We start from the raw sequence: 14293 nt of genomic DNA, 5'->3' as shown, positions 1-14293 counted from the left end.
GTAATCATGTTATCTGATCAATAAAGCGTTCTGAGTGGCCGGCTTTTTGTTAAAAATTCCAAATTCTGGGTTAATTACGGGTGATGATGCACTAGAGCATTATTATTTTTGCATGTTCAATAGATAAGCTGTATTACTTCTTGATGATGAAACTATCCTACTCTCAAAAGGGAAAAAAAGGGAACTTTTGAGGAAACATGTTTGGAGAAAATTATTACCACGACAGTCGCAAATTATCTTGTTGTCAAGCAGCCTAGATTTTCTCTCTCTCCATATTGGCCCAAATTACCAGGATGCAAATGCAGTCGACGCGTTTTTTATCCTTGCCCTGATAGGCACTTCTGTGACTTCTGGCTCAGAATTGCAAATGGTCCACACCTCAACAAGCTCAGGTTGATCATGTCCAGCGACCAACCAAGTAACCACCATCAGTCTAGAAGTGTCTCTTCCGTTACAAATCTGAACCCTGGCGGCTAGTGTTTCTTCCGTTATCAACCTGAACCCTAAGTCCTGATGGCTGTATTGCTTAGTGACAGAATATTCCTTCGTGGTCCACTGGACAGAGTTATCTATGAACCGAGCATCCTCGAATAACACAATATCTTATTTCTCATACCGAGTAAGTTGTTCATATGTATGTACTCTACCTCACCGAGACTTCTGCAATATTATTCCTGTTTGTAAAATTCTCCTTTTCTGGAGGTATAATGGACGACGACTATATGTATTGTATATACGACTGAAATGGGTGAGATGTGCAAACACTAAAACAGAGATTCATGTTATCACAGATTATTATATCAAGAGTAATATTGTATTTTTATCACAGGTAATAATACTGTATTTTTATCACAGGTAATAATACTGTATCCAAGAAAAAACAGAGAAAATTAATATTACTGTACTCAAGAATCACAGGTTGCTCTATTTGATGACAATCCATCATTCCGTGGTTTTTATCACCTATAGCAAATAGGTATTTTTATCTCATCATATTTGCGAGTATCACAGAGAACTGGGCAAAAACTGGACCGAATGAGATGTCCTTTGGTGAGATCTACTTTCAAACCTGTGATGTACAGAGACCATATGTCACTAGGCAACAAATCAAGTCAAAAAGCTCCCCGTATATATGTATATATGTGTTAATTACCTATCACTCGCGAAGAAAATCAAGTTGTAATCTGCTTTCAGAACCATTTCTTTTATTCAGAACTGCATAAACATTGCACTTATAGAAAATGGTTACTGGAACAAGATACATGTAAAAAATGATTAGTGACATTCAGAAGTGCTCATTGGGCAGGATCGTAAGTGGAAACTGAGGAGATTGCATAAACATGCCTGCAAAAAAAAGTACAGCAACTTTGATATACGTAAGAAATAAACATGTTCTCTGAACTGGAAGAAATGCTTCACTTGGGCTTGGAATAATTCATATATCGGCTATACATGAAACCCATTGGCTATTCGTTGGTATATTTACAGTTCGATTCTTGTCAATTTAATTGCTAGGTATGCATTTCCCAGAAAATGCACAAGTCGCTTTTCTTGTGATGTCTGATGTGTTTCTTGCTCTCTTAGAATTGGAAGATTGGCTGTGTGATCTCAACCCACACCCAAAAGAGGTTGTAAAGGGCGCAGATGATGTACCATTGCCTGCGACCGCAATTGTCGGCAACAAGTTCCAGTTTGAGCGGCTTGGTAATCTCTGAATTGACGTCTCTGTAACATGTTGGCTGTATCTGTTGATGCAACTCGCTGTGCTTGAATGTAATGTAATTTCAGACTACTTTCCTGTGGGCACGGACTGTTACTCTGAGTGACTAATGGGAAGGCTGGACCCAAGTGACTGCTAATTTAGTCTACTGCAGTTTTGATTTACTTTGCTTGGTGATGAACATGGCATTGTATTGTGATGTACTACTATGTTTCAATCCATCTAATTTTGGCAGAATTGTTATTCACAAAGAATGGACTGCAAGTACATATCTAAAACACCATTCATTGATATGAAAAAAAAAACATGTTCGGACAGAGTTGTTATTCACAAAGCAATGATCTAAAATTCAACATTCACTTTTCACATAATCACTTGTTGATTCTTACTTAGTCACAACTTAACATAAATGCAAGTTAAGACAGCAGCCAAGGTAATGCCAACACTGCCGGATGGATGCCACTGAAAATCTGATCATCTTATCTCCTCGACTTTGAGCTCTTGTTGCGCATCAATCCTTCTTATCATATTCTTCAACCTTCCCTTCCAACTCTTCTATCCTCCCCCTAAATGCTAGCTTGGCCTCCAGTTGAATCTTGTTCTTACATGACTACTGTGAAATCTTCTCCTCTTCGTACACTTGCACTTGCAATTCATCTATCAAATGGCGCTGACTGGCTCCCCTCCAACTCTAACTTGAGCTTTGCCCCCTCCATGAAAATTTATTTGGAGCTGAAGAAGATTGCAGAGGTCATCATATATGAATTTATTTGGGACTGTGTATTAAACATGTGTGATGACTTAGAAGACTAAGGATCAAGGTGACCTTCTAATGATACGAGGAAGTTAGTAAAACATGACAAAAGTGCATCACTGAAGTTTGTATTGAATATGAATAAACATTGCAAGTCGACATAAACAAAAAATTCCTTGACCGATAAACAATAATTGCTCCATCCCTAAACTACACTAGGTTTTTCTGTACTACTGCTAACTGGGAAAGCAATACAAAAACGTCAAGAGCCATACTAAATGCAGAACAAAATGAAAACTACTTATCAGAATATGAATGGATTTGCACACACAGGTACATAGACCAGATGCTGGAATAAGTTTACTTTTGATTTCAGAAACTATTTCACTGATCTTGCTCTCATCGACACTGACAATAACTAACAAATTGCTACGGTAGGATAAAAGGGTTTAAAAACAAAGGGAGTATTTATACCATCAAAATGCATGGTTTTATAAATATACAAATGAGCTGACAGGTTGTTTCAGAACGAATCACCGCAAAAGAACAACATATTTAACATGACAGCCACAAACTACTACTTCCAGTGATTCATGTAGTGGTAAATAAAAGGCAGATATCTGGTTACGAGAATATGCACAGCATCCTGTCATAGGCCAATGATATAACTGATAACAGCTATGTGACGGAACTGAATAAAAACGACATCCGGGACTGAGACTAACTACTGACACCGCATGGATTATTACTAGCAAAACTGAAACTGAAGCAGAGTAAATGGGGATCATGTTGTACATATCATTCTATAAAGATGTGGAGTTGTTTCAACTGAAACTTTTGCAACCCTTTTGTGTATACTGAATGTAGCAGCTAGCTCAAAGAGATTGTCACTATCAGCCGGCAGTATGCACCTAATTAGCAACTATGCCATAATAATTGGAGTGCCTAAACCTGCATAATCAAATCCCCTTTTTTTAAACGATATGGAGTTAGCAGCTAATTATATTTGGTGAGTATGTATGTTCGTCACTAGGTGTTAAGAGCTGTAAACAAAAGCATCAGGATAGAGTAGAGTTAATTCAGCATCAGGATAGCATTTTTATTATCATTAGTTTTATTTTTCAAAAGCTCCAGCCTGTAAGCTTAAATGCCCTCATATTGCAGACTGGCATGTTTCCATTTCATAGTTGCATTCCAATGAAACAAATACCTGATCATCCAAAGAGAAAGGTGTGCTTCACACACAAGCACAAACTACCCAAAGTATAAAACGAACTTTCACGGTTCATGCATAAGCTCAATCATACCTGACAATGTAAAATCAACAACCACTTGTGTCAAGAAAAAAATAAAATCCACTAAGTGACATTCTTAAAGAAAACAAGTATTAACAACCTCATGCATAAGTTTCAGAATAAAACAATCGCATACATAAAGTTTCAGAAAATAAAATCGCATACATAAGTTCAATGAAAACGTCTCGTAAGCTTGAGGTTCACAGCTCAAAGGTAGGCAGTGAAAAAATACACCAAAATTTAAGAAATGGGAAGCTAAAATTTCAGGTTTGCGATGATATTTCAGGACAATGAAGTGGTCAACATGATAACAAGGCTATGCACTTTCAACTCTTATATACACGTTTTGTACTTTTGTACATAGTACACCATGTAATATTACACCACTAACACCATCTTAATGCACAAGTGATTTCAGGACATCTTAATGCAAGCATTATCTATGTCGCTAAACTAGTATACTGTTAAAATGGCCTAAAGAATCAATCATATACTAACACCATCCCGCAGCTATTTCAAACAGTCAATGAGTAGTGCACCTTGCAAAACTATGTAACCCGAACAAAAGCAATATACAAATCAACTGAAGGCCAAAAGACAAACCTTGCAGGATTATCCTTGAGCGCAGGGAATATCGGCGGCCAAATCATCTTAAGAGGATGGATATCACCCAAACACACTTCTTCTTCTGCCATGATATACACTTTACGCAACTGCATGCACTTGACATCTAATTGCAGTGCGCATCGACCCATCTCCAAGAAAATACACTCAGCATAGTCACCCACGTGCTTTATCCGAAGAGGAGCGTAGGACTCATCCTCAACCCTGTAACCTGGAATCCACATATTAGCAACCATCTCACGCAAACAAATGGTGTCCACCAGAAACCAGTTGTCCCCCTTGTGGAGCCAAATGTGAAGCTGAAGCTTCTTTGCATGGATGAGATACACACCAGAAGCATCCTGAGCCTGTGCCAACATGGTATCTCTATCGCCATACTCCACCCCTTGTGGGAGCTGAAACATAGAGATGCTCGAGGCAGTCAAATCAAAGACAACAATGTCGCTCTGGGCACTTGCTATGTAGATTTTATTGTTGGCGAGCACAGCTTTTGGTTCCCGTCGCGGATCAAGGAGCTGGTCTGTGTCCAAGGTAAGATACGTGCGCCACACCCCATCACCATGTCGCCACATATGTACGTGCACCGTAGATTTTGTTCTCTGCATGTTAGACACCACCGACACATGCAACAAGGACAAGTCATTGACTTCTTCTACCGAGAAGAGATCATTCATCGTGCGGGAATAGCCATCCTGGATTTCAACGTGTGGGAATGGTGGGACAACAGTCAGGCCTCTCTCAGGACATAATAGACTGTGCGCCCCAACTGTAAATTTGCTGCGGTTGACCTGGTCATACAAGCTGATGAAGACTCTGCCGTTCCGGGAGCAGAGGAAGTTGGCCGGCGCGCCGCGGTAGGCATCCCAACTGTAGCCCAGCAGAGAGCGGATGATGGCAGCAAGCTCTTGGGGCTTATTTAGCAAACTGAAGAAGCGAATAGAAGCCATTTTATGATCTTCCCTGTCCTCGACGTAGAAGCCGAGGAGGCAGGGCGGGTGGCGCTCGCAGAAACGGCGGAGGAAGGCGGGTTCAGAGGCATGATGGTACCAACGCTTGCAGACAAGGGCAGCACGGACAAGGGTGGTGGGGAAGCCGACGCGGATAATGATCTCCCTGAGGAGGTCATCGTCGTCGAGCACCTTTGATACCTTTCCAGCACATGCAGACATCACATAAGAATTATTCTTGGAGATCAACAAACGTCTGTGATAAGAAGTACAAACAAACAATCAAGAATAAGATGGGCCGAACCTTGCTGGCTTGGTCAGTTTCTAGCATTGTATCAAGACGAAATTTCTGGGGATTTAGAACTTCCTTCAGATCCCAAGGTTTCCCTTTATCAGACTTTTCTTCTGAAATTCTTCGCTTTTTATCTATGCTTCCAGATGCTGGATCACCGCCATTCTATCATTATCATGATTAAGTTAGATGATGCTTAGATTGTTGTTTATAAGATTTACATAGAGGCATTAACACATATGAAACTAGTCAAAGTCTTTTTACTTCTAGATCGGCATGGATCAGCATACCAGTATAGGAGATGGCTTTGCAGGATAGTTTCGGTCTAAGTGATCAGTTCGGCCAATGTTAGGAGAGATGCCCGAGACAACAGGAGCACCTGAGACCTATTAATTTAACAGAAAAATTCTGAAACTATACCCACAACCTGTCCTGACAATAGAAGGCCGGAAAATATGTGCTTACCTTCATCGCAGAAGCTTCATATGGCGATCTGAACACTTCGGAAGGCAGGTTACCAAAAGACAGTAAAGATTTGAGCCCATCATTATTTGCAATTATCTTAAAGCCACTGTCTACTGTAGTAACAGCAAGAAGATTGCCTTCTTTATTGAATCTTAATCTTGGAAAGCTCTATTAACATGTACAGAGGTTAGATTGCTACAAATGGAGAAAAAAGTTTGATAATATAATAGGGAACAGACACTAACTGGCAAGGCTCCGCCAGCTTCAATGCAGGCCAGCATGTTGGTGTTATCAACATCCCAAAACTTAATTTGATTATCTTCGCCAGCAGCTAAAATGTGATTCCGAGCTATATCAAACTGCACGACACCCTGTACTACACCAGATGGTTTTTTACGAAATCCAGAATATGACCTCTTGACAGATCCTTCACTTTGGTTCCACTCGACCAAATGTGAGTCTCCCTGTTTGCTTGTTCCGCATGAGAACAACCTTCAAATCGACATCAAGTAAATATTACATCGACAATACGTCGAAACACTTCTAGCGAGCAAAATACCACATCTATGTTTACCTAGTTCCATCGGCACTATAGAGCATTGTAGTACACCATTTTCCTGGAACATCAAAGTCCACCCTAGAACCCACATTGTCATAAAACCATGCCTTCAATTTCCCGTCAAGGGAAGTTGAGAAAATAAACTGCAAGGAACACAATAAAATCATGTATCAGTACACCAGATAAAGGCTGATGTGCTTGAAAAAACTATGCACTCATAAATTTCTCCCGGAACACAAAATACAGTCATCGCCCTCATGATGGCTCATACTGCCTCAATTCAAATTATAATTGAGTGGACTTTTGAAGCATACAGACTAAGGAGCAACCATCGATATTCATTGCATTCTGAGATGTTAATGCCTAAATATTGTATTCAGACAACACATACCTGAATATCGTCTATGTGATGAGGGCAAATAGAATACACAGGTGCCTCATGCCCTTCAAACGAATATATTTTCTGTCCATGCATATCCCAAACCTACAAAATAGAAAGTAAGTTACAGAGGACCATGCTGGGGAAAAATGAAATAGATGATAACCATTTAAGATGTGTTAGGTACCCTAATAAGCTTGTCATCTCCGCAAGTGACAACACATAGTTGCTTATTTGGCTGGGAGAAAGCTATGTCATTAACTTCTCCAGAATGAGCCTCAATCTGGCATGAAGAATAAATGGGTTAGTAACAAAAGTCAATTCATATAATGAAATATAACATCTATACACTTGAAGTTCGATGAACAATTAGAAGATCATACCTCTACCACTTCACGTGTTTTATTTTGATGCTCGTATGCATACAGATGGATCAAATGTTTTGTGAATGCAACTCCTATAAAAGCAAAAGAAAGGAAGCTTAGCAACAATGGAGCACAATACGAAGAATTTACCAAGTGCAATGCAGAGTTACCGGCTAAAGATTGAAATATTGACACTAACCAATCATGTATCCATCAGGGCTCCATGTAACTTGACTAACGGCCATGGAGGGATCTTTAGCCACGACACACTTTTCTCATAGAAAATAATTAGTGAGCCACATATATAATATCAAACCAAGTAGGTGCTTGCAAACAAGGTACAAGACTACAAGTAAAAGCAACAGGAGAAAATTACATATATAATTTGTAACCTGAAATTGTGCTGAACATGCTTGCATGTTCCAAATTTGGAAGGGCTCTGAGACCAGCCTCTCACGCGTACCGATCTCCCAGATTGTAAATTCACCATTAGCAGATCCAACTATGTGAGCAGTAAACATGACAAGAAAATTAATAAGGTGTTGAAATCCAAACATTCACCCAAATTACATGAAACACATTTTGTACTTGCAAAGTTACGACTGCATCTATGTACATTTTTAGATATTAAATTAGCAACCTTGATCATACCTAGTAATAGTGTATGACAAGGATGAAAGTCCATGCTAGTTACATTAGATCCCTGTGATAGCGTGCAAACTACTTTCGTAGGAATGATATCCAATGACCATGAGGGTTGAGGAACAGGTCCACTGGGACTCAGTTGATCCATCAAATGCTCAGATTCTGCAATTTGGTAGTGTGTTATAGATGGGTGTTCCCGTCATGGAAACAGATAGAGAAATAATGCAATATAAGTACAGAACTGAGGTCATCAATCACATTGACACATATTAGGCTCCCTTTGGTTCATCGGATAGGAAAAATGCAGGAATAGAAAAAACACGGGAATAGAATAGGAATCAAGGTTAAAAACAGAGGAATGAAAAACACGGGATTTTTTCCACGTCGGTCATTTGGTTTGCAGAAAAGGAAAAAAAATAAAGGAATCTAACTAAAATTAATAAATTGGCTTAACAACTTTTTTCCATAAACAAACTTGCCTAACAACATAATAAGAACATGTCGTATTTGCTTAATAAATTGACCCATCTAATTCATGTCAACCATATACGGAAGTGGATTGAACCAAAAGCACCACTCACAGGTCCTTTGATATAAAAAGGGAAAAAAATAACTTAGGCACCCACACAAACTGTCAAATACCCCCTAAAAACGATCAAACACAAATCAGTATCCAACCATGCCACTTCTCTCGTATCCCACGCCGTGAACAGCCCAGTCGCAACGATGAGCGGTTGTGGTTGGCTGGGGTGATGAGTTTGTCTAATTAATTTGATGAAGCTCGATTTGCCTCGGGCATCCGCAAATTTTGAGAAAAAAAGAGATGCGAGTAGATGTTTGGAACCTTGTACGATTCCTGTGAAAGCAAAGGAATTTCTTCCCTATCATCCAAAATTCCTACAACGATTCCTATGAACCAAACTGCAGGAAAGGAAATATTCATGTGTGTGTAGTATTCCTGCACTTCTCCTTTGGTTACAGGAAAATCAAAGTTGTCTAAATGAGCCTCCTGTAAATTGCGGTGCAGAGAAGCCTTTGTATTTGTAACCAACTGTTTGTGTTTAGAATGACTTCTAGCAATTGAGGTTTTGTAGTTGGTAAATGGTGTATATAAATTCAAAAAAAAACACCCATGACATCAACAAAGCGAAGGCATAAAATTATTCTTGCATATATCCATACAATGATACATCAACGAAGAGTTGAGCAAAATTCATTCTGGCACTGCAGTGTAAAGCAAATTTTGTAACCATAGCTCTTGCGGTGGTTTTCTAGCAATTTTGTAACCTGGGATTGGGGTGGGTTCGTGTAGGGTCCAAATGGTTGGTTTTTGTGTAGTTCTCAAATGGCGCGGGTTCAAACGGGTTCAGCAAGAAAATGATCTGGACTGGAGCGGGTTCAGCGGATCACCGATCTGGTGCGGTGCGAGCCGTGCGGCCTGATTTCAAATCACAGCGGCTCATAATGGTTCTGGTTCATGGCCCGAACCCACTAGTTCCTGACAAACAGAAGCGCTCCAACCCTTGGCTCCACTCCCCCGTTCCCCCACCCGAGTCTCTCTCCTCTAGGGTTCCTATGGCCACCACCCTGCGCCGCCGCCGCTGCCGCCACCACGCGATGCCGCCACCATTCTCCACCGCCAACGCTGCTTCTCCTCTCCTCTTCTCTCATACTATCCACCCCCTACCTCCTCTCTGCTGCCGGCGACGGCATCTTCTTGGTCGCCATCGTCGTCTTGGTCGTCGGCTTTTTCTCCCACTCCGCTGGCCAGCGGCACTGATGAGCCCACCGGCGACCTCCACCACCGTATTACAGCGTTGCCCGTTACCCTACAATGTTGCTCCTCCATGAGACCACGATCGGTAAATCCCCTTCCCCTCCTCCTTTCTTCGCCGGATATGGAATGTTTAGACAAAGTCTCTACTGAATTGTAGCATATGGAATATTCAGACATACTGCATATGGAAGTGTACGATATCTGAACTAAAGATGGTAACAGCACAAAAGATAAAAGAAATTGTAAGATTGCCGATTTGATAATAAATAAACCAATCTGGCTGTGTTGTACAGTTGCTACTCATCTGACTGTGTTGTCGCTAGTTGGAAAAAGAAAGCTTGCAATAAACACTCACTAGCAATCAGTATGAAGAGAATGCAGGTGTTACTATTATTTGTCCTTTAATTTAATCTTCTTCTTTGGTACTGATGGGGACAATAATGCCTTAGATCTCACCTGCTACCTATCTCAGACTTTTTTCACACCCCTGCCTGTATGTACTTCACAAGTTTCCGTGTGCTATAAATCTATATATAGCCTTGGGTTGATCCCTGCGCTCCATGATTCAGTTTCTACTAGATTAGGTAATCAGTTTAGTGTTATGTGTCTTTGTTCAGTGCTCCATGGTTGGTTGCACTCGGCGGTAGCAATGTAGTAGGCTCCAGGTCAATCAGTTCAGTACTTTACATTGTCTGTTTGAGTGGGTAGTAACCAGCACCAGATTTACACATTTAGTTTTATCCAGGACGAGGCAGGCAAGAATTGGATCGTCCAATTGTCTGCTGGTGAGCAATTGGTAAATTTTTTATGTGCTTTTCTGTGGAGATGTGTAGATATTCAAGCTCCATTTGAGGTCATCTTGTATCCTGCTGGTACTATGATGAAATGACCAATACGATGTTGCTACCATTCTCAAATGCAATTCTTTGACTTTGTATGGTGCCGCTATCTTGTATGGGTAGCTTGTGCTTCTGTTGTGCCTAGGAAAATAATGAAATTGTTACTTGCACTAAATTCTGATGCACGTGATCGATCATGTGCTATTAGTTTCATGAGTTTCTAACCATCTTTAGAGACTTCCTTCCTTACTGGCACATGTGGAATGCTCGTATGTGTAGAAATAAAATATAATTTTGTTTGCTATGTCAAGAAAATAATTGTTCTTCTATGCCGAACATATCTCTTCAGCAGATTTGTTGATTGTCAACAGATCAATGCTTACCAACATGTAGTACTACTGACTGTGTACATTGGTAATTTTAAGGTGCCTTTCATTGTGTCCATCAATCTCTGTTTTTTATTATTATTATTTTTGAAAGAGCAACTGTTAAAAAAGGGAAAGGGAGATTGGTTCGGATCTAGGCGTGGTGGAGGAGAGACCCGTGACCTTGGTCAGCGATCAGCGCGGGGGCAGGAGCATACATTCTCTTGCAAAGGCTGTTTCAGTCTTTCTATTGTTATTTGCTTGTGAAGATGTCTTTGGAGGTCATTTATTCTTTTCGATATCTAAGTTGCTCCTAGCTGGAAATAGATTGAAGCAGCTCCAAGGGAAGCATACGAAGTCAGGCAACTCCTTTAACTATTATGATGAGGAGGAGGCCAGGCGACACCGCGGCACATGCAGAAGGAGAGGTGGAGGGTGTGGCATCGGTGCGTGTGAAAGGGGAGGAGACTCCAACGCACTGATGCGAGCCCATGTCCTGTCGTGTCCCAATCCATGGATGGCGTAGCTGTCTCAGATCCGATGTTGGTGCAGATGGAACCCCAGTCTCTTCTCGGTGCAAAGAAGCTAATTTAACAAGTTTTGGCAGTGTGTTGGACACTTCCTTTCCCCGTGCCTCCCATGCCTACAAGGCTCAGAATTGTTCCCCTTCCGGAGAAACAAGCATAGAACACCATGATCTGAACATGTAGCTTAGTCTAGTCACAGTTGACACCATCATCAAGGGCTCATCCTTTGAGGTAGAGATCCATGCTCCCCAACCTCTTTTGGTTATATTCCTTCATGAACGGCTCGCTCAATTTCTGGTGGAGGGTGTCCAATGCACTCATGCCAGCTCCATGTCCATGACCTCCCACTCTCCCTGCTTGCTTGTTTGCTCGCTTTTTCCCCTCCCACCTATCACGCCGCAAGGAGATGCCTATCACAGTCTGAGGAGGGGTCTAGATCCCTCACATGCACTGCATCAATGCAAACACGAGTACGCATATATGCTCAGTTCTCGCACATGCACATAGTGCAACTCCACGCAGCTCGATCCCATCTATCATCCTCGGCCAACATTAACCAATCCTGCTACGCAACCGGCTCTTCTGTTATGTTTGCTTGGCCCGAACGATACCATGCCCTCCATTACTTTGTTAATGGTTCATCGACCATCACACTGCTTGGTTGAAATTGGGGTGGGCATATGATAGGTTCTGTGGGCCATTTTATTTTCTCAAGAACCTCAAAGGTGTAGGAGCATTCAATTCCATTAGAAGAAGAGTGTGTGCTTGTTTCTCAAATCGTTGGGACATCTTACAAGTTATTAGTTGAGCATAATTTGAGATGCTTTCTGCCAGATGATTTGTGAACACTACAATTTGTTACGTGGCTTTGACCTTTTCTGTTTCGGAATGTAGAAGAAAAAATAAGTCAGTTTGGGACATAAAGCATTTGATCCACATTGGTCGAACGTACTAATATAAATTTAGAGTGCGCTCTAGATTTGGCTGCCGTTGTACACCTACATGTCTTGCCAATTCGCTTTATCTATTTATATTTATATTTAGTTACCTTGCCTCCATCTTATCCTTGTTATGTTTTTCCTTTTTACTTGGAACAGAAATGCCATGTGAAGAATAAGCATATTAAGTTTGTTGTATCGTATCCATGTCCGTGATAAGCTAGGGTGCCATCATATAGTTAAGTTGAGTTGTAGTGAGCTGCACTTCGTTCACATCTGGTAGCGGAAACTGTCTTATGTGGGAGCCCATCACAAGCCTTTACTTGTGTGTCTTGAATTTTGAGAGACCACAACTGAAGCATGGTATAATGTTTCATATTCGATTAGTTCAAGTTATGCACCTGGAGCAGGTTCTTCTATGTTATCATTGATATTTGCGATAATTCTTGGTGTTTATTTTCTACTCAGAGTAGTTGTTCTTTCTTTCTAATTGTTGTGTTACTGCTGGGTTTTTTATTTCACTAGACTACTGGCTAAAATAGAAATATGCCCAGTCAGGTACACGAGGGCGTCTATTTCTTCGAATTAATGAAGGGATATCAAGGTATCTAAGCTGCATAGCTGTACCGGATGTATTGCTTTATCTGAATATTCACTTTGTCTTTCGAGTGGATCGCAAGCTAGTTATACTCTGCACTGGACTAAGATATGCTCCTAGTATCAGTGAAACATTATTGTTTCATTGTTTGCCACCTGTATGAGTTGAGTAATGTGCTTCTGTTGCAGGCCTAATTGGGGTTCCTCTTGCTCTGTGGATGGATGCTTGTTATGGCATTTGCAGAACTGGAATATCCAGTTCATCATTGCTAATTCGGTTTTAATGAACCGAAACACCGTGCAATTGCGGGAAAATAGAAGCACAGAATTGATGCGTTTGTTGGATGGAAGGTTTGCAGTGCAAGAAAGATTTTCTTTTTAGAAAAGAAAAAAAAAGAGAGTGGCCCTCCTATTTCCATTGAGGAAACCAAGATGAGTACTTGCAGAAAAGTAAAGAAACACAGAACGAACAGAGCCTATCTAGCCCAACTCTGTCCCCTAAGGTGAGATAAAAAAAAGTTCGGTAAAAATGCAAGCATCCCACGGAGAGGCAATATTTTGAATCAACATCGGGTAGGGATGCAGTGGAACGCATCCACGCCTGTCTGCGCAGCCAAAATTGAACAGGGGCGGGGGCGGGGGTGGGAGGAGGGCGACCCTTACCTGGCCGATGACCCGGTGCAGAGGGATCGATCGGAGGTGGGGTTGAGAGATGGCCACCTCCTCGCACGGTTTTGGCGGCAGGATGGAGACGCGCGCGCGGCGTCCCCGCCTTCCGACCGGACACGGGCGCCGACGAGCTAGGGGAGAAGAGGAAAGAGAAGATATCAGTAGGAGATGGAGAAGGAGAGGAAGGCAAGGTGGTGGACTGACCTCGATTCGCGGGTGTCTGCCGGGGACGGGGCCGATTGAGGTCGCCGGCGGCGCCGCTCCGCTCCGGCCGCCGCCGCTGTCTTTTTTTGATCTGCTGTGGGGAGACTGCGGACTGAACGAGTGAAGAATTGCCTTTTGAGAGAGAGAGAGAGAGAGAGAGAGAGAGAGAGAGAGAAGTGCACGGGTCCCTATGTAGCGGCCTACCAGCATGTAATGTTGGCCCGTGCAAGTCCGGCCCATTTGTCAATTGGAGAAAAAAAACACTGGCTTTCTATTCTTTTCTTCTTCTTTTTTGCGAGGAAAGCTTTCTATTCATTAGATACATGGCTTTT

At 41.6% G+C, this 14293-nt stretch overlaps 1 protein-coding gene across 2 annotated transcripts; it reads right to left on the bottom strand.

The window, feature by feature from the left end:
- Positions 1–3903: 3903 nt before the first annotated feature.
- LOC123143646 (protein TPR1) lies at positions 3904–14093 on the bottom strand. 2 transcript variants are annotated; one of them, XM_044562591.1, is made up of 14 exons: positions 13962–14093; positions 13752–13888; positions 8052–8207; positions 7793–7902; positions 7600–7669; positions 7419–7492; positions 7223–7318; positions 7048–7140; positions 6672–6799; positions 6343–6589; positions 6098–6265; positions 5923–6018; positions 5645–5797; positions 3904–5541 (listed from the first exon to the last, which is right to left on the bottom strand). In XM_044562591.1, the coding sequence occupies exons 3-14, from the start codon at positions 8191–8193 to the stop codon at positions 4318–4320; spliced, it is 2601 nt and encodes an 866-aa protein (XP_044418526.1). In that variant the 5' UTR covers positions 8194–8207; positions 13752–13888; positions 13962–14093; the 3' UTR covers positions 3904–4317. The 2 variants fall into 2 exon arrangements, with proteins under 2 accessions (XP_044418526.1, XP_044418527.1); XM_044562592.1 differs by lacking the exon at positions 8052–8207 and having other exon boundaries at positions 3906–5541.
- Between the last annotated feature and the right edge of the window lie 200 nt (positions 14094–14293).

The sequence above is a fragment of the Triticum aestivum genome, chromosome 6D, assembly GCF_018294505.1.
Source record: "Triticum aestivum cultivar Chinese Spring chromosome 6D, IWGSC CS RefSeq v2.1, whole genome shotgun sequence".
NCBI classification, from domain to species: Eukaryota; Viridiplantae; Streptophyta; class Magnoliopsida; order Poales; family Poaceae; genus Triticum; species Triticum aestivum.
This window is presented reverse-complemented; position numbering and strand designations above follow the sequence as displayed.